Source organism: Eulemur rufifrons, chromosome 28 (assembly GCF_041146395.1).
Source record: "Eulemur rufifrons isolate Redbay chromosome 28, OSU_ERuf_1, whole genome shotgun sequence".
Taxonomy (NCBI): Eukaryota; Metazoa; Chordata; class Mammalia; order Primates; family Lemuridae; genus Eulemur; species Eulemur rufifrons.
The window spans coordinates 19,278,271-19,298,208 of record NC_091010.1 but is presented as its reverse complement, the minus strand read 5'-3'; the positions used below and the strand labels follow the sequence as shown (position 1 = coordinate 19,298,208).

Sequence of the window (19,938 nt, the reverse complement as noted above, 5' to 3'; positions counted from 1 at the left end):
AACATTCCAGAAATAGAAGACCTAAATCTACACGGCTTAATGAGTCTGTAGGATACTGCAGAAAATTCACTCAGAATGATGAACTCTAAGATATATTGTAGCAAATTTATTAGACTTTAAAATTAAAATTCCTCAGAGCCTCTAGGCAAAAAGAGAAAATAATTTATAAGGGCAAGGGAATTAGATTGGAGATCAAAAACACAAATTAAGGCAACATTAGAGCACTTGAGAAATGTAAGAAAATAATGTGACCTAAAGATATTATAGTGAACCAAGTTGTCCGTGAAGTATCAAAGCCATTAAAAAGTATTTTTCAATGTATTAGAATTTAAACAATGCTATACATGTGTCCTTCCTGAGGGATATCCTAGTGGATGAGCTTCATCCAAATAAAAGATTACTAAAAAAACTTCAAAGGGACTTAAAGTGAGCATTTTATGTGTTTAAATTGCATAGCTAAGATTAAAATAATGATTGGAGCACAGGTTTAAAAACAATCTGTAAACAAATCAAAATCTTGATTTTGTTAAACTGATTAGACAAACTACTAGCTGATTTTATCAAGAAAATGAGAGAAATTACTAAACTATACACTTAAAGGCAGTTTCAGTGGTAAATCTCATGTTTTTAACCACAATTTTAAAATTAATTGTTTTAAGTAGAAAAAGTACAAATATATATAAAAATAGAGAAGAGGAAAATGTTTGTTGATTGAGAGGTTTTAAAAGTCACAGGAAGGGCCGGGCACGGTGGCTCACGCCTGTAATCCTAGCACGCTGGGAGGCTGAGGCGGGTGGATGGTTTGAGCTCAGGAGTTCGAGACCAGCCTGAGCAAGAGCGAGACCCCATCTCTACTAAAAATAGAAAGAAATTATATGGACAACTAAAAATATATAGAAAAAATTAGCTGGGCCTGGTGGCACATGCCTATAATCCCAGCTACTCGGGAGGCTGAGGCAGGAGGATTGCTTGAGCCCAGGAGTTTGAGGTTGCTGTGAGCTAGGCTGACGCCACGGCACTCTAGCCTGGGCAACAGAGACCCTGTCGCAAAAAAAATAAAAATAAAAAAATAAAAGTCACAGGAGACTATTGTGCAATCTCTATGCAAATAAATTTGAAAACCTACAGGAAAGGAAAATAACTTCTAGGTGAACACAGTTACCAAAACTGGACCAACTGAGATAGAAAGCATAAACAAGATTGATTTCCATAGAAGAAACAGAGAAAGTTATCAAGTGCGTGTCTTAAATAAAAGCACCAGACCTAGATGATTTCTGCTAGTTTGAATGTGTCCTCCCAAAATTCATGTGTTGGACACTTAATCCCCAAATTTATATGTTGATGGTATTTGCAGGTGGGGCCTTCGGGAGATAATTAGAGTTAGATGAGATCATGATGTTGGGAGCCCCCATTATGGGATTCATGGTTTTATAAGAAAAGGAAGAGAGACCTAAGCTAGTAGACTATAAGAACAATAACACCTCCATTACTGTCTGTTCCAGAACCCCCTAACCCAAAGCCCAAAGGTGGCAGCTAACCAGTTCTAGGAGGGAGAGGCCAACCACAATAAGGCATTGTGAGGCTATTTCCTGGCCCTTCTCGGTCTCTAGCCACATCGGATCAGGACTCTGGAAAGAGACCCAGGCACCCCTAACCTCGTCAGAAATAACCCCAAAGCAATCAACAAAAGATTAAGGATTTCTTAAGGACAAACACAGAAAAATACTGTAAATAAACAATCAGTCACAATCCCACCCACTCTTAGGAGTTACTTAAAATTGAATAAAAACTTCTATCCCTCACATCAACTTGCCTTGAAATACAGGCATCCTAAATTCTGTCTTATGGCCCCAAAGACAATTTCTTTCATGGAAAAATGAGCATAGTACTTAATCACATCAGTGAGCCACTAGAGGATATATTCATCAAGTCTTATCCTTGGCCAGAAGGAGGAGGTTGGTGGAAGAGTTAAGGTTGTATAATGGTAAAGTCTAGGCTAAAAGAAAAAAAAAAAAAAGAAGAGTCAAGGAAGCAATGTTTTAAGATAATTCTACCTAGCAGAAAACTGTTCCCCCCGCCAAATTCAATATGCCACTCTCCTGCCCATTGCGCTGGAGAACCGTCAAAGATCTTCAGCACAAGGCAGCAGGCATGAGACTCCAAGTTCCCCAAAAGGTTTGGAAGCAAAGCATTAACAAGAGGATGAGAGAAATTTTGTTCACAGCAAAATTACACTTAGGAATGTCCCCCGGGCACAGTCAGGCCTTGGCCATCTGGTCTGAGGCTTCACCCCAGCCCCCACTACTCACCCTAACTCAACATAAAAAGTTCCCAGCATTCCTAGGAAGCAAACCTGTATGTAACACATGTTTAAAAAACATGAGTTTCTTAAAAATAAAAACTCAGCACCTGTAGTAAATACAGCAACCAAACCAGCCTTCTTTTGCACGGCCATAACCTGGGGGTTAGGAGCAGAGTCTCTTGGAGCCTGCCTACCTGTGTCCAAATCCTGGCTCTGAGGCTGACGGGCCCTGGGGCACGGCTGCCTGCTGTTTCCCTCCTGAGCCTCTCTCTTCTCGGGCTGCTCTGCTGGCCCTGAGATGGAAGTCACGTCGATCTCCAGTCTAGCCTTCTTTTGCACGGCCATAACCTGGGGGTTAGGAGCAGAGTCTCTTGGAGCCTGCCTACTTGTGTCCAAACCCTGGCTCTGAGGCTGCCTGCTGTTCTCCTCCTGAGCCTCTCTCTTCTCGGGCTGCTCTGCTGGCCCTGAGATGGAAGTCACGTCGATCTCCAGTCTAGCCTTCTTTTGCACGGGCATAACCTGGGGGTTAGGAGCAGAGTCTCTTGGAGCCTGCCTACCTGTGTCCAAATCCTGGCTCTGAGGCTGCCTGCTGTTCTCCTCCTGAGCCTCTCTCTTCTCGGGCTGCTCTGCTGGCCCTGAGATGGAAGTCAGGTCGATCTCCAGTCTAGCCTTCTTTTGCACGGGCATAACCTGAGGGTTAGGAGCAGACTTTCTTGGAGCCTGCCTACTTGTGTCCAAATCCTGGCTCTGAGGCTGATGGGCCCTGGGGCACGGCTGCCTGCTGTTTCCTTCCTGAGCCTCTCTCTTCTCGGGCTGCTCTGCTGGCCCTGAGATGGAAGTCACGTCGATCTCCAGTCTAGCCTTCTTTTGCACGGCCATAACCTGGGGGTTAGGAGCAGAGTCTCTTGGAGCCTGCCTACTTGTGTCCAAATCCTGGCTCTGAGGCTGACGGGCCCTGGGGCACGGCTGCCTGCTGTTTCCCTCCTGAGCCTCTCTCTTCTCGGGCTGCTCTGCTGGCCCTGAGATGGAAGTCACGTGGATCTCCAGTCTAGCCTTCTTTTGCACGGCCATAACCTGGGGGTTAGGAGCAGAGTCTCTTGGAGCCTGCCTACTTGTGTCCAAACCCTGGCTCTGAGGCTGCCTGCTGTTTCCCTCCTGAGCCTCTCTCTTCTCGGGCTGCTCTGCTGGCCCTGAGATGGAAGTCACGTGGATCTCCAGTCTAGCCTTCTTTTGCACGGCCATAACCTGGGGGTTAGGAGCAGAGTCTCTTGGAGCCTGCCTACTTGTGTCCAAACCCTGGCTCTGAGGCTGCCTGCTGTTTCCCTCCTGAGCCTCTCTCTTCTCGGGCTGCTCTGCTGGCCCTGAGATGGAAGCCATGTCGATCTCAAGTCCAGCCTTTACAAGTAAAGCAGCGCTGCTCTAAAGCAGCACTCATTAAATATTACCCTGAGATGCCCACCCAGGATACGCCCTTGACTCAGCCCCGCCCTAGACACACCTCTTAGTGGCTTTACCCAATGCATTTTTTCAAATCCTGGCCTCCATTCGTTGAGCACCCACTGAAAGCAATTTTCTTATTAATCCCTATTATGAAATAGGTACTATCTTATTCCCATTTAGACTTGAGGACACTGGGGGCAAAGAGGTTTAGACCACAGAGTGAGTCTCTGACCCAGACAGTCTGAGCTTGAACCTCACGCTTGTCGCCATCACTGTTACCGCATAGACTGCACGCTCTGTGAGGACTGAAGCTTTGCAGGCTCGCAGATGATCCACATCACTTGATAAATCACTGATGAAGGAATACTGAGACTGGAGGCAGGAGAGACCAGAGATTAATCCTGAATAAGGACATTATAAGACAAACGACGAATGTTTTATAGACATTAAATCATTTGGTAATTCATCTTATTCTTAAAACAGTCCTGTGAGATAGCCAAAATCTCCATTGTACAAGTGAGGAAACTGCAGGCCTTTTGGTTTTCTTTACAAAGTCCCTAGGACTTTGTAATTTCCTAAACGTGTGGGAGAAGGTATTGACACTTGAAAGATTTTTTTTGTACTGCAGGTGTGGGAAACACAACGCCTGCTTGACAGCTGTTCTACATTAATCCATCTGCATTCAGGAGAATTCATATGTTCCTCTTTCTATTTAAAGAATGGATTTTTTCAGACACTATTTTACTTAGATCTCGTAGTGGCCCTATGGGGATATATATTATTATTTGGATGAGTACTGAAGCACAGAGAAATTTACTAATTTACCCAAGGTCAAACTCTTAAGAAGAGGAAAAAACTAGAGGGACTTAAGGCAGGTGAAAGTAAGGTTTTTAACTGGGCAAGTTAATGGTCGACATGCAGGAGGGAAAGAGCCCCAGATGAATTCAGTGTCTCACTTAATTTCAGGATAGATCGTGCCTTGGCAAACAAAATGAAGAAAAAGCACGAGGAATAGACCTGGGCACATGAAATCATGGAAGGTCATGTTAATGAGCCATGACTTGTGGGTGTCTGCTTGAGGACTTCAGCCAATCCTTCCAGGCAGTACCAGGTACTTTGTGCTTTGTTGTAATTGAGAAAATATTTTGGAATTTGGAACTGTTGGAGGATATTGGAGAATGAGAGGGTAGAGCAAACCAAAATTAGGTTGGACCTAAACTGATTTCTTCAGCTTTTTTTTTTTTTTTCTTCTTCCCAGTAATTCAAAGTTCAGGTAAGCTTTGTTTTATTTTTTTCTCAGTACCTTGAATTCACACTAGGTGGCGACCTTCTCGGCCCCTCCTCCAAGCTGCTTCCAAAATCATTTTTACCAAACACCTTCACTTCCTTGCTTTTCATTCTTTTCTCAACTTGTCTCTCCTCTGTTCTCACTCCATTACTTAGACATCACTGGCAAAGTGATGGTCAACAAATCAGCTCCTAAACTGCCCGATCTCATGGTTAACCTTCCTTCCTAAGTCATCAAATACTGCTGGCCAATCTTTTTTTCCCTTGAAAACTCTCTACTTCAGATTATTTATATTAAACTTGACTTCAATGGACATCCACTGAGTCCTTCACCCTTTTAAAAAATGCCTCATAACAGTAAGAGCCAAATATATACAGTTCTGTGTATTGAGCCCAGCAACATGGCTGTGAACGGCACAAATGCATTTGAGTGAACTTTTAAAAATACATAATCCCCAATTATCACCTGCAAGGAAAAGTCAGAACTTACTGGAATGCCCAACAGCAAGTTTCACGACCCGACCCTGGCTACAACTCCCATTCAGCTCCCTTTGAGACCTTTTTCACTCCTGCAAACTCCGTGCTAACCAGGCTTGTCTGTTTCCAGGTACTGAGATACTCTCTGCCCTCCTGGGCTAGTACGTCTGTTTCAGGTGCTAGACAGGAGAGTTCCAGGTGACTTTGGAAGAAAATATTTTGACTAAAAGCAAGTTATCAACATGGCAATTTGATTAAGATGATCATCTGGTTAAAACGAAAAAGGCACCATTAACAATAGGTTTTTGGTGCTCTGTAGAATGGTTTTGTTTTCCTTGTTTTTCTCTGGCGGGTTTTTCCCAGAGTTTTAGGACATTTCTCCACTTTTTGGATCCAATGGATATTTTAATTTATTTTCCCTATTGCTTTAGTGATGTTAAAAGTTTAACTTAAATGTCCAAAAACATGGTTAGACCTTGGTTTGCCCACTTCAAAAATGTAGTATTTTCCTTCTCCGTGACCAAAAGTGAACATGTTCAATAAAACCATTTAACATTCCTATTGAAGTACACCAAAACCTGTAAATTTGGTGAATTTGGCAAACTGGTGATTTGGCAAATTGGCTTTTAGCACACTGAGTTTTGCTGAGATGATTTTATGCCAATTGTCTGTTCAATGAGTTTGTATTTTCCCAAACTGAATTGTAGCTACTTGCTTGCCTCCTTCTCCCGCATCACAAAACTTAGTTCGCTGAACTATAATAACTGCAAGAAGAACAGTAACTACCATTTTTGAGTTTTTACTTTGTGCCAATTTTTTTTCTTTTCCCCACAAATTTGTGTCTGGCAACTTTACGCTAACCACTTTCTAAGCACATCAAAAAAAAAAACAAAACAAAAAACCCACTGGATACCACAGGCCAAATTTCTGCCAAAACCTGATTATCATCACTATCATTATTTGAAGACTTTTAGGCAGGACAAACACACCCTGGTTCCCTCCCTTCCATCCCCACTGCATCTCACCACCGCTCCCTACTGGATCGTCCTGCCCCTTCTTTCATTCACTCCATGCCCTGAGGACATTTCTGTTTGCAACCCTTGAATACAGAATCTCATGTTGTAAGTGCAAAATAGACACTTGTGTTAAAATATCATTATGCTGCCTCAATAATAAATTCCTATTGATTATTGATTTGCCTGTCATCTGAACTACACTGTGTCCAACCCGAAAGAATTTGTCTTGTTGACAATTGTATTTCCAGAGCCTAGCACTCCACCTGACACTAAATGGGTCCTCAGAAATAATTCTTGAATATCTGAGTGAATGATGTAACCTTTTCTCCATTCTCATTATACTGCATTATTATTAAGCTTTCCTCTTTCCTTCTTCCCCTCCTTCCAATTTTATTTCTATCCAATGTACACCAGATATTTTCACTCTACTGAAGAAAGAAAGAAAGAGAGAGAGAGAGAGAGAGAGAGCGCGCGCGCACCTTGGCTAAAGGATCAAATCAAAACCCCTCAGTCTGATACCCAATGCCATTCACAATCAGGAACCTTCCTGCCTTTCCAGCCTCAATTTCCTTCATTCAATTTCACATTGTTTCTTCTAACAAGGAAACTGCTCCTAATTCTCTAGACACACAACGCTCTATTCATATTTACATAAGATGGCTTAGATTGCCCTCCCCCATCCTATGATCCAGGGAAAGTGTGTGAGTCTTTTGCTGTATCTCAGCACATGTCCATCCTCCGCCACAGCCATCTCGTCAGAACTCCCCTAGGGCGACTATTCACCTCTGTACCCTGTAATACTGCATTATTTGTGTTTGTGGGGGGAGCAGTAGCATTTAAAATGTTTTTTTCCAAAATAGACAACTAATCATCCCAAAAAACATGGCCAGGCGTGGTGGCTCATGCCTGTAATCCTAACATTCTGGGAGACCGAGGAGGGAGCATCTCTTGAGGTCAGGAGTTCAAGACCAGCCTGAGCAAAAGCAAGACCCCGTCTCCATCAAAAACAGAAAAATTAGCCAGGTGTGGTGGTACATGCCCACTACAGTCCCAGCTACTTCAGAGGATGAAGCAGGAGGATTGCTTGAGCTCGGGAGTTTGAGGTTGCAGTGAGCTATGATCACGCTACTGCACTCTAGCCAGGGAGACAGAGCAAGACTGTCTCAAAAATAATAGAAAAAAGAAAAACATATCTAGAGAAGAAGAAATAAAAGGAAAGATGACAAAACAAGGAGTTACTCAGAGAGGGAGAAGAATCAAGAGGCTGCTGTGATAAAGGACTATAAGGACTAAGAAAACACCATTTGTCACTGTAACCTTGATATTTATGGGCACTGTGGCTTATCTGGGAAATGCATTGTATCATGTATTCTGAAATTCATTCTTTAAAACACTGCTGCCCAAGACACTCGAAACAGAACCTTGTCTGGTTTCCATGTCACCTGAAGAATTTCTGGGGATATTGACATCTTGTCTAGCATGGTTAAAAGTGTCCTCTGTGGACTTGGAACACTCAGCCACCACTTCGATTTCAGCATCCTCTACCCACTTGGGCCTTACATGACTTTGGGCACTTTTCTGTGCTCAGTTTACTCTTCTTTCAAATATGGACAATAGTCCACTGCACGGGGTTGTTTTGAGAATCAAATGAGCTAATCCTTGCATAGTACTTAGAACAATGCCTTGAATATAGTAAACGCTCAGTAAATAACAGCTATTATTAAGTATTTACCCCCCCCTTTTTTTTTGAGACAGAGTCTCACTCCATCAGCGCCGGTAGAGTGCAGTGGCGCCCATAGCTCACTGCAACCTCAAACTCCTGAGCTCAAGGCATCCTCCCGCCTCAGACCCCCAGAGTACTGGGATTGCAGACATGAGCCACCGCGTCCGGCCTAAATATTTACCCTTTTTAAGGCACAGGTGAAACGTCTCTCTCTCATGAACTCTAATTAGAACACACTAGGGCTCTATATGCCTCCCACAGCACATTGATGATACGACACTTAGCACAGGGCCTGGCACATACACTAAAAGCTCACCAATATTAGTAATGATCACTTACAAAGCACTGTGGGCCCGATACGGTTGTGATTTCTTCATAGATATCCTTCACAGATAACTGATTTAATCCACTCCAAAAGGCTTGCAGTTCCAGGAACTGATATATTCTCATTTAACAGATAGGGAAACTAGGACACAGAGGGGCTAAGTAACCAGTGTCAACGTACATAAATTGGAGAGGCAGGCCGGGCGCGGTGGCTCACGCCTGTAATCCTAGCACTCTGGGAGGCCGAGGTGGGCGGATCGTTTGAGCTCAGGAGTTCGAGACCAGCCTGAGCAAGAGCGAGACCCCATCTCTACTAAAAATAGAAAGAAATTATATGGACAGCTAAAAATATATATAGAAAAAATTAGCCGGGCATGGTGGTGCATGCCTGTAGTCCCAGCTACTCGGGAGGCTGAGACAGGAGGATCGCTTGAGCTCAGGAGTTTGAGGTTGCTGTGAGCTAGGCTGACGACACGGCACTCACTCTAGCCTGGGCAACAGAGTGAGACTCTGTCTCAAAAAAAAAATAAATAAATAAAATAAAATAAAATAAATAAATTGGAGAGGCAGAGGGAGGACTTCAACCCAGGCAGTGTGTTCCACAATCCCAGCTCATAAGCACCCTGCCGTATGGCTCGATACGTCTTAACTAATGAAGAGGAAGAGCATTATTTCCCAACGTCTACAGAGCATAAGTTTAAAAAGCAGACTTGCAGTAAAACATCATCTAATTCAACATCTTTATCTTAAATCCAGAAAAGTGACAGTCAGAGAAGGGTCCCCTTTATAAGATGATGACTGGCCCACCGGGGCCCAGATGTCAGGATTCCAAGGCCCCTCTCCCGCCGCGGGACAAAATGGAGACTTGCTCTCGCGGAGTTTCCGAACCTGCCCGTGCCCGGGGCGCCAGGGGCAGTGCTGCGGGGGAAGCGCTCGCCAGGCCCCGCCCCGGCCCCGCCCCGCCCCGTGTCCACGCGCCCAGCCGCGCACTCCCGCAGAAGTGCTGCGGCCATGGCGACGGCGGCGGGTGGTGCGGCCTACTTCCAGAGGGGCAGTCTGTTCTGGTTCACGGTCATCATCCTGTCCTTTGGCTACTACACAGTAAGGACGGCCACGGCCCCGCGAGGGGAACCAGCGCTGCATTCAGCACAGCATCCGCGCTCGCGAGCCTGGAGAGGTCGCGCAGGCGCAAAGCCAGCTCCCGCGCGCTTGGAGCCCAGGGGGAGGGGACTGGATCCCCGGGCCCAGAAGGAGACGCGGGCGCAGCAGGCCTAGAACGTGAGGCGCTGAGAAACCGGCTAGTCAGGCTTTTCCTGTGTGGGGCAGGGACAGCTCTCCAAGCGACTCAGCATGTAGGTCTTTCAAGATGGTAGTAGCGAAGTCGGAGGCCGGCAGGACTGCTGCCGCCTATTTCCGTACGGCCAGACCCTTGCCGGCGCTCGTCACGGCGCTGGGGCTGGGATACTTCGCGGTGAGGCGTGGGGTGGGCGGTGCATATGTTTGGGCCCGGCAGGCCCTCGTAGGGCCGGGGGCGTTGTGGCAATGAGGCCTGTCTGTGCGCACGCGCTTCTGACTGTTGCCTAGGTTACTTTGTAAGCGGAAGTTTGGTGGGCCTTTACGGTGGTTTCTGCTTGAAGGTGTTCCGGCGCTTGCATCCTGGCCCCTTCTCCGTTACTAACGGCTTAGCCGAGTTGGCCTCTCGAGGAGCAGGAAGTCAGGTTGGCAGACCACCGTAGGCCCGCCGAGTCAGGGCGGGGCTTCCGAAGCAGAATGTTTGCGGCAGTTGGAATTGCTTGGAAACCGGGGATAAACTTAAAGGATGTGTAGGGTTTTGCTGGTAAGGAGGGATAGAGAGGATATAACTGTTACAGCATAGGCGTGGAAGCAAGAAGACAGCTCTACTGAGAGAAAGCGACTTTTGTCTGGCCGAGAAAGTTTGTTTAAAGGACAATGGGAAAGACGCATGAAAAAATAGGTTGTGGGCTAAGTTGATATAAGATTACAGAAACCTTACTGATTAAGCAGTTGCTATTAAAACTTCAGAAACCTGATCTCACTCACTTTCCATCTCTGTACAGTGGATCAGTCCCAGTTTAGAGGTACAAAAAGTGAAGAAGAGAATAGAATTCTAAACGAAATGGGGATTTGGTCAAGTCATGGTTTATGCAGTAAAGAAGCTGGCCAAGGCACATAAACTCTTAAAATTCGCTAATAACTTCCATAAAGTAATGTTTTGGAGGAATTTATTAAAAATAGCACTGATTCTGATAACCACATAGTTTTCTCAGTATAAATCTCTCAGTAGAGTTGTTTTTAGAAAAAAAAAGTCGAGAATGGAGGCTCAGATAACTGTTCAGAGTTTCTTTGGTCTGTAGTTGTTTTTGTAGAATCAGTATTATTTTATAGCCTCTCTCAAAAATAAACATTTTAAGTGATCTAATAGGTATTTTCTGCCTCTGGTTCTCTTTCAGTGGGTTGTCTTCTGGCCTCAGAGTATCCCTTACCAGAGCCTCGGACCCCTGGGCCCCTTCACTCGGTATCTGGTAGACCACCATCACAGCCTCCTGCGCAATGGGTAAGGAGAGCTGCAGAAATGGGATGTAGACACTGCAGCTCTGGCATCACTAGAGACTTGAAAGGCCTGCAGTTCCCTTTAGATATCCAAGAGTAGTACTAGTTCACATTAAGGCACCTTTCTGTTTGAGGTTTCTGTGTTAGATTTCATCAGTAGATAACCATCACCTTAGACTTAAACGAGACTGAATTTTTTTTTTTTTCAGGTATTGGCTTGCCTGGCTGATTCATGTGGGAGAGTCCTTGTATGCCATGGTATTGTGCAAGTAAGTCTTTGTAGTAGATCTCTGTGGCTTTTCTCTTGGTATCTAATACAAATTGAGAGTAGCCACATTTAAATAATTCATACACTTGTAGGCTGAGAGCATTCTCAGGGTAGAGCTAAATCCCCATGCCTGTTGCTGAGCCTGGCACAGAGGGAGTACTCAGTAAATGTCTGGTGAATAAATTCATTTTTGTTTGTGTTAATCAATTATTTAGTTATTTAATTGAGATGACTTTTATTAGTTTTAAAAAATTCCCTGGATAGCCCCAATTCTCAATTGTGGTTTCACAACTGAATCACCTGAGGAGCTCTTTCGAAATATTCCCGTCTGGTTTCCAGACCCATCTAATAGGTCTTGCTTCAGAAATAGGAATAAGTTCTTTTTTAAAGCTCCACATATAATTCTGGGATGCAGTGCTAGTTAAAAACCCCTAAATCAGACCCTACTCAATAGACGCCAGTGTAGATTAATACTGTGTGCCAGTACTAGAAAAATATTCTGTTTACATTTGTACTTTATATAAGCATATACATAAAGTATGGTGCAATGAAAAACATGGTTTTAGTAATGCCAGATTGCTTTACAATTAATATTTTTTTCTGGTCAAGGTTACTATTACTTTTAAAAGTGGAAAATAAGGACAGGTGAGGTGGCTCATGCCTGTAATCCCAGCACATTGGGAGGCCAGGGTGGGAGGATTGCTTGAGGCCAGGAGTTCAGGACTAGCCTGGGCAATATACCAAGACTCCGTCTCTACTAAAAGGAAAAATTAGCCAGATATAGTGGCATGCACCTGTAGTCTCAACTACTCAGGAGGCTGAGGCAGGAGGATTGCTTAAGCTCAGGAGTTTGAGGCTACAGTGAGCTATGATTGTGTCAGTGTACTCCAGCTTGGGTGACAGACACCTGTCTCTAAAAAAAAGTTATACATGTTGTACTAAAAACTCAGCTTATAAAATTGAAAATGAAAGTCTCCTATAATCCCCAAAATAGTCACTATTAAGAGTTTAGTGTACAACATTATAATTTTATGCATTTATAAACAATTTTATATACACACATAAACTCTTTTATAACTATTTTCCATTGTCACATATACCTATTGTTAAATTTATTTTATTTTATTTTGTTTGAGAGGGAGTTCAACTATGTTGCCCAGGCTGGCGTTGAACTCCTGGGCTCAAGCAATCCTCCTGCCTCGGCCTCCTGAGTAGCTGGAACTACCAGGGTGCCACCATGCTGGGCTCACATTTTCCGTGTCTGTACATATCAACTTACCCCATCCATTAACATTAGTGTATAATATTCTATTATATGGATGTACCTTAATGTATTTAAGAAATCCTCCCTCTGATAGACTTTTAAGTGTGCAGCTTTTTACTATCGTAAGCAATACTGCTGTGAACATGAATTTCATACATTTGGTCCACTTTGATATTTATTCCCTTAGAATAAATTCCTAGATCTGGAATTTGAAGCTTAAAGAATGAATATTTTTAATTTTGATATATATTGCCATGTTGCCTTCAGAACTGTGGGACTAATTTATACTTCCAACCCAAGTGTGAGTGCCTATTCCCCCACACCCTCACCAACACTCTTCTAATGGGTTGTCTGTCCTTTTCTTAACCACTTGTAGGCACTTTTTTTTCTGAATTTGAGTAATTTGTCATTTAGATGTCTTGCAAATATCCTTTCTTACGGTTTTTTTACTCTGTTGGATCTTTTTATAAACAAGTTTATCAATATAGTCAAATTTATTAATTTTTTCTATCTATTAAAATTATTAGGATATTCTTTCACAACCTTCTAACAGTTTTAGAATTTTGTCTTTCACATTTAAGTCTTTAATCTACCTGGAGCTGATTTTTTGTGAGAGGTTTCCAACTTCACCTTTTTTCCATATGGATGCTCAATTATCCCAGAGGTATTTATTGAGATGTTCACTCTCCAGTGATGTTCCCTGTCTTACATCATACATACACAACGTATGGCACTGTTTCTGAAGTCTGTTCTGTTCCATTGGTCTGTTTGTTTATCATTGAGCCAATGCAACACTGTCTTAATATAATAGCAGTAGCTATATGATCATTAGTATTTGTTAAAGCATGTCCTCTCACCTCATTGCTCAAGAGGGTTGCCCATTCTAGACTTTTGCATATTCTTATGCATTGTCATATGCTACAGAAAATAAACCTGTTGGGATTTTTATTGAACTGACCATATGAATTAATTTGGAGACAATTGGATATTTCAGTTATTGAGTCTTCTAAACCATGAAATGGTCTATCTCCATTTATTTAGATCTCCAATAATGTAGCAATAAAATTCTATAATTTTTAAAGAGGTCTTACACATTATTTAATTTATTTTGTTTATTTTTTTTTGGAGACAGAGTCTCACTCTGTTGCCCAGGCTAGAGTGCCATGGCATCAGCGTAGCTCACAGCAACCTCAAACTCCTGGGTTCAAGCTATCCTTCTGCCTCAGCCTCCCGAGTAGCTGGGACTACAGGCATGCACCACCACGCCAGGCTAATTTTTTTTCTATATATTTTTAGTTGTATGGCTAATTTCTTTCTATTTTTAGTAGAGATGGGGTCTCACTCTTGCTCAGGCTGGTCTTGAACTCCTGACCTCAAGTGATCCTCCCGCCTCAGCCTCCCAGAGTGCTAGGTTTACAGGTGTGAGCCACCGCACCCTGTCACATTCTTTGTTAAATTAATTTCAGCTACTTCTATTTTTGTGTGCCATTATAAATGAGTTTTTTTAATTTTCTAATTGGTTGATGGTAGTATATATGAATGTAGTCCATTTTTATATATTGACCCAGCTACCTTGCTAAATATTAATACATGTATTAATTATAATAGTTCATCTATACTTTTTTTTTTTTACTCTCTAGAAATAAGACAGTTTTATTTCTTCTTTCAATTCTGTGTAGCTTTTATTTGTGTTTCTTCCCTTATTGCACTGGCTAGCACTTCCCATACAGTGTTGACTAGAAGTGGAGTTAGTAAACATCATGCCTGGTTCTTAATCTCAGAGGAAAGCTTTCAACGTTTCCCATCATGTTTATTCTAGATTTTTTTAGATCTCTTCTATCAAAATTAGGAAGTTCTACTGTATTTCTAAGTTTGCTGTAAACTTTTATTAAGAATGTATGTTGGAATTTGTCAAATGCTTCTGCATATATTAAGATGTTTATATGATCTTTCTCCTTTAAACTATTAGTGTAGAAAATCATGTCATTTTTACATTTATTGTTTTTAAAATTTGTTTTATTTTTTTTTATTTATTTATTTATTTTTTTTGAGACAGAGTCTCACTCTTTTGCCCAGGCTAGAGTGAGTGCCGTGGCATCAGCCTAGCTCACAGCAACCTCAAACTCCTGAGCTCAAGGGATCCTCCTGTCTCAGCCTCCCGAGTAGCTGGGATTACAGGCATGTGCCACCATGCCCGGCTAATTTTTTCTATATATATATATATTTAGCTGTCTGTATAATTTCTTTCTATTTTTAGTAGAGATGGGGTCTCGCTCTTGCTCAGGCTGGTCTCGAACTCCTGAGCTCAAACGATCCGCCCACCTCGGCCTCCCAGAGTGCTAGGATTACAGGCGTGAGCCACCGCGCCCGGCCTAAAATTTGTTTTAAATAAAAAGTCATCCAAATGAGACTTACTATAGACAGATGAAACTGTAGCAAGCTATTCACTTCAATTATATATTTTCTTTTGAGCTTTGTTTTAGACAATTTGAGTGACTATATAAGCAAATGTTTATCATTACTATGTGCCAAGCTCTTTCCTAAGCACTTTGTGTATATTATCTCATAAACTTGGTGAGATAGCTACCATTATTCCTATTTTTTCAGACAAGAAAACTGATTCTGAAAGATAGTAAGTAACTGTCCCAGGTCACAGCTGGTAAGTGGCCAAGCTAGGATTTATATCTGGTCTGTCTTCAAAATGCTTATTCTGAAGCCATGCCTGTTGCTTTTTATCCTGTCCACTCACCAGAATCACATGAAAAACAATACCATACCCTGGACAGTATCCAGACTGGTTCTCAGGGAATAGTGAATCATCCAAAATGCATTTACTAGAAAACAAAGTTGAAAAATATTAATAAATGAACTAACCATTCAAGTTAAGAAGCCAGAGAAATACAGCAAAATAAACCTGATGAAACTAGATGGAAGGTATAAATTTAAAAAAAAATAGAAGACAATAAATCCCATGAAACCATAAGATTAAAATTCTGGTGTTTAAATGTTTCTTGTTTTTTAGGTATAAAGGCATCACAGATGGTCGGGCTCGGCTACTCTGGTTCCTACAGACTTTCATATTTGGGATAGCGTCTCTCTCCATCTTGATTGCTTATAGATCAAAGCGCCGAAAACAAACTTAAAGAAGATATTCAAAAGCTTTCTCTACACTTTTACATTCAACCTCATCTTTTATGGTGGGGGTTGGGGGCGGGGTGGCAGGGAGACAGTGTTTACTCAGTGATCTTCCTACTTTCTAGAGAGTATCTGCCCTTCAAAGCTATTTAAGACCCAGTAGTTAGTCATCTTTCTGTTATATGGTTTGGTTGAGCTTAATAGACCAGTGGTTACTTCAGAAAGAAATAGGAAATGATTTTAGCTTTCCAGTTCTGCAGACTAACCTATTTGGCTGAGGACTTCCACCTACCTTCTTGACGTCCTTGACTGTTTTGGGTGATCTCTTTTCATCTGGGCTGAGCCACATACTAAATTTACTTGTTAGCAAAACACCTTACCCTCACCACCACCATCTTACCTCTCCTTTCCCCCAATTCTTTTCTACTTTTCTGAACCAAGTGACACTTCCACAACACGTAAATTACATGTGTTTATTAGGTACCTGTGGAGGCAGGATCCTTTCTCGAGCTACAGAAAAAGATCAGGAAGATGAGCAAGTGCCCGGCACAGGGCAGGCTGAGCAGTGACACAGAGGCACAGGAGGACATGCTGGGAACCAAGAGGAGAGGACTGGGGAGTGCCCTGCCTGGTGCTGCCAGCCAGAAATGATCCTTCCGTCCACGGGGCCCCTGGGACAGAGTGCTCTGTCGTGTGCAGGGCTCTGATGGCACTGCCAGATTGCTCCTTCAGCTCAGGGCCACATCTTAAACAGCTTTACTTTTCCCTTCCATCAGTGTATATTAAACAAAGGAGGGAAACCAGTTTTGCTTTCCACTTGTTCAGTATCATTTCCAATTTTTATGTGAAAATTGCACAACCCATTCGGTGTTCCTTCATCTCAAAAGAAAAACACAAGACTGGCTTTAATTGGTACCACCTTTCTGTGGGTATCATTTTTACACTTTGCTATTCGTGGTCACTTTCTCTGAACACTAGGTGTCTCCCTCCAGCTCTGACTCACTCAGATACACAAACATTCCTGTTTTAGAGATTCTAGCCCATGGGTTCCCCTGCGAGTCACTACCTCTCCCATTCACCTGGTTATACCTCATTACTGCTGACAGGTTGGGGAGGCAGGATTATTGACTCTGTCCCCTGCAAGCCATTTGGGCTCCTTCCCTGGAGGACTGCTTGCTTGTTCTTTGCAAACTAGTACTCATTTCTATGATACAGCAGGGCAGGTTATTTGTATTCTGCAAACATTTATGAGAAACAAGCCCCTTTCCAAAATAGAGCCCCCAAGTAAAAGTACAACCCTGAAAGATTGTGGGCTATGAATTGTTTCTAGTGGAGATAAATTTCTGCAAATATATTTCAGGTTTTTCCCTCGGTTTGTCTTGTGATTAAGATGTTGCTTTGTGGTAGGGAAAAAGATTTTTGACCATGGAGTTAAACGTGATGGAAATTCAACCCAGAGTTTTTAAAAACATGGTCCTCTCCAAAGGGAAAAAACAATGACAGTGGTGCTGGGAGCAATACGGAAGGTTATTGAACAAAATGGATTAACTTGAATAAAATTCTGTGAATTGTGTCTCACAAATGTATTTGTCAATTTTGACATAGTATCATGCATTTGCTTCTTTTTCTCAAATAGACTCTTAGGGAACTGTTTGTCCAGTTCAAATATCAGTTTGTTTCTCATTGATAAAGAATTGCAGAATGCCCTGGTTGTAAGGTACATACTTCCTATGTTTGCAAACTTCCATGGGCCACTTAACTCCTCCACGCACAGAGTCACCAGGTGGATATGAGTGTCTCTTTTTCATTGTAGGATTATCTCCTTTTTGCTTTTGTTTTCATTTCATTGAGCATTTCATACAATCTGTGCACCAAGTAAGGATTGTTCTGGCATTTTTTAAATGCCTAAAAGTACAGTCATGCATCACTAAACAATGGGGTATGTTCTGAGAAATGCATCGTTAGGTGATTGCACCACTGTGCAAATACCATACGGTGCACTTACACAAACCTAGATGGTACAGCCTGCTGCACACCTAGGCTATATGGTATGCTATTGCTTCTAAACTAGCAACCTGTACAGCATGTTACTGTACTGAATAGTGTGGGTAATTGTAGCACATGGTATTTGTGTATCTAAACATAACATTGAAAAGGTACAGTAAAAATACAGCATCATAATGTTATGGGACCACCATCATATATGCAGTATGATTGTTGACTAAAACATCAATATATAACGTGTGTAAAATCCTATAATCTTATTTGGGATATTATCATGGCTTAGAAGCAAAGGGGATCTTAGGGAGCAAGTAGTGCAGATCATTCATTTTATAGACCCAGAAACTGATCCCAGGGAGGTGAAGTAACTTACCCAATGTCACACACACAGAGATAGGATTCTGGGCCTGTTGTTGCCCCTCTCCCAGACAGCTCATGAGCTTAAAATAAGTCTTTGAGGCAAAAAATAAACAAATGGCGACATCTTGGCTGTGTGTTGTAGTCATGGTGGTGATAAGGGAAAAACTGCTTTATGTTAAGTTTGGATGAGAAAAGGCCAGAGGCATCGTGGTGGAAGCGACCATGAAAGATGAACAGACTAAACTGTTGTCTTGCCCACCCCAAAGATTTCCAGAGCATTTGTAGTTTGGAAGAACAAAAAAAGCAAACCAGTGACCTCAGAACTTAATAACAGGCCTATTTATAAACTAGCAGTAATTCCTACATTCACCATGTTTATGACTCCATGCAATCTGTGTCTAAACATGTTTTATAAGCCATGGTGTTAACACAAGCCTTGGATTTGAGGTTATATTCCAGATGTGTAAAGGCACTTACATCTTTACATTGAGGGTCTGAAAACACAAAAGAAGTTAGAGGCTCTGCAATGGCAGTTGGAGAACAGAATTTTTATCTTCCTAGGGCCCTTCGTGGAGTCTCATTAATTAAAGCTTTTAGTTTAGCGACTGAGTTGCATATATCATTTACCCTTCTCTTTTTTGTCAGCGCAGAAAAAAAAATGCTTGTAGGGTAGCTGAGTAATACATATCTAAGGCCATGGAAACTTTCTCTCTGCAAGGCTTTGTCCACACCAAATCGTGAATTATGTTTCCATTTTCATCCAGGCTGGACAATGAGAGTCTTTAATTTTCATTTCACATGTCCGTTTATGAAGAGATTTATACTCTGATTCCACAGTGAACAGTTGAAAATCCTATTCACAGTACAGTATTTGCAATTTTTATAAAACATTTTAAGATGGCTCCTAAGCTTTCTTAAATGACTGAGTATACTAGTTGCCTCATTTCTGTTTGCAGTAAGCCATATGTTAAGGGAAATAGTTTTGATATACTACAAATACTGTTCAGGGAAATATTTATGAAAGAACTTTTACTTACTTTTTCCTTATACTAACACATTGCACAGGACGAATTGCCACTAAAATGATGAAATTTTCATTGTTATTAATGAAAGACGAATGGCATCTATTATATACAGTAGGGAAGAGTTAGTTCTCTAAACCTCAAACACATAGGGACCACCTTCACAACTTTAGTCATGTCCATGCTACACCTGAAGTTATTACTTATTTAAAGCAATTCACTTTCTTAGAAATCTTCCTAAACAAGAATGTGAAATTTCAGAGTTGGTTTGTTGATTATATTTTTTCTAATACATATGAGAAGAAAGCATAATTATCTAAAATCACCATACATACTAGTGATACACTTGACACACTGTTAATCAAAAAGTATTACCGTACTCACTGAGATTGAAGCATGGGGTTCAACCTGGCTCTAGCCACAGGATTTTAGGCAAGTGTGTCACTTTCTGGACCTCAGCAGCATCATTAAAAGAATGAAAATACCACCCCAAAACTGTTAAAACTAATAGATAAATTCAGTAAATTTGTGTCTTTGCAAGATACAAAGTCAAAATACAAAAATCAGTAGTCTCTCCATACGCTAAGAACAAACTATTCAGAAAAGAAATCAAGAAAGCAGTTCCATGTACTGTAGCTACAAAAAAGTTGAATACCTAGGGATACATTTAACCAAGGAAGCAAACGCTCTGTACACTGAAAACTGTAAAACATTGATGAAAGAAATTGAAGAAGACATAAATAAAAGG

General features: G+C 41.8%; 1 protein-coding gene across 1 annotated transcript; it reads left to right on the top strand.

The window, feature by feature from the left end:
• Positions 1-9,557: 9,557 nt before the first annotated feature.
• TMEM254 (transmembrane protein 254) lies at positions 9,558-16,953 on the top strand. The gene is made up of 4 exons (XM_069460086.1): positions 9,558-9,670; positions 11,041-11,144; positions 11,350-11,409; positions 15,695-16,953. Exons 1-4 carry the CDS (start codon positions 9,581-9,583, stop codon positions 15,813-15,815), a joined length of 375 nt encoding a protein of 124 aa, XP_069316187.1. The 5' UTR covers positions 9,558-9,580; the 3' UTR covers positions 15,816-16,953.
• Positions 16,954-19,938: the final 2,985 nt, after the last annotated feature.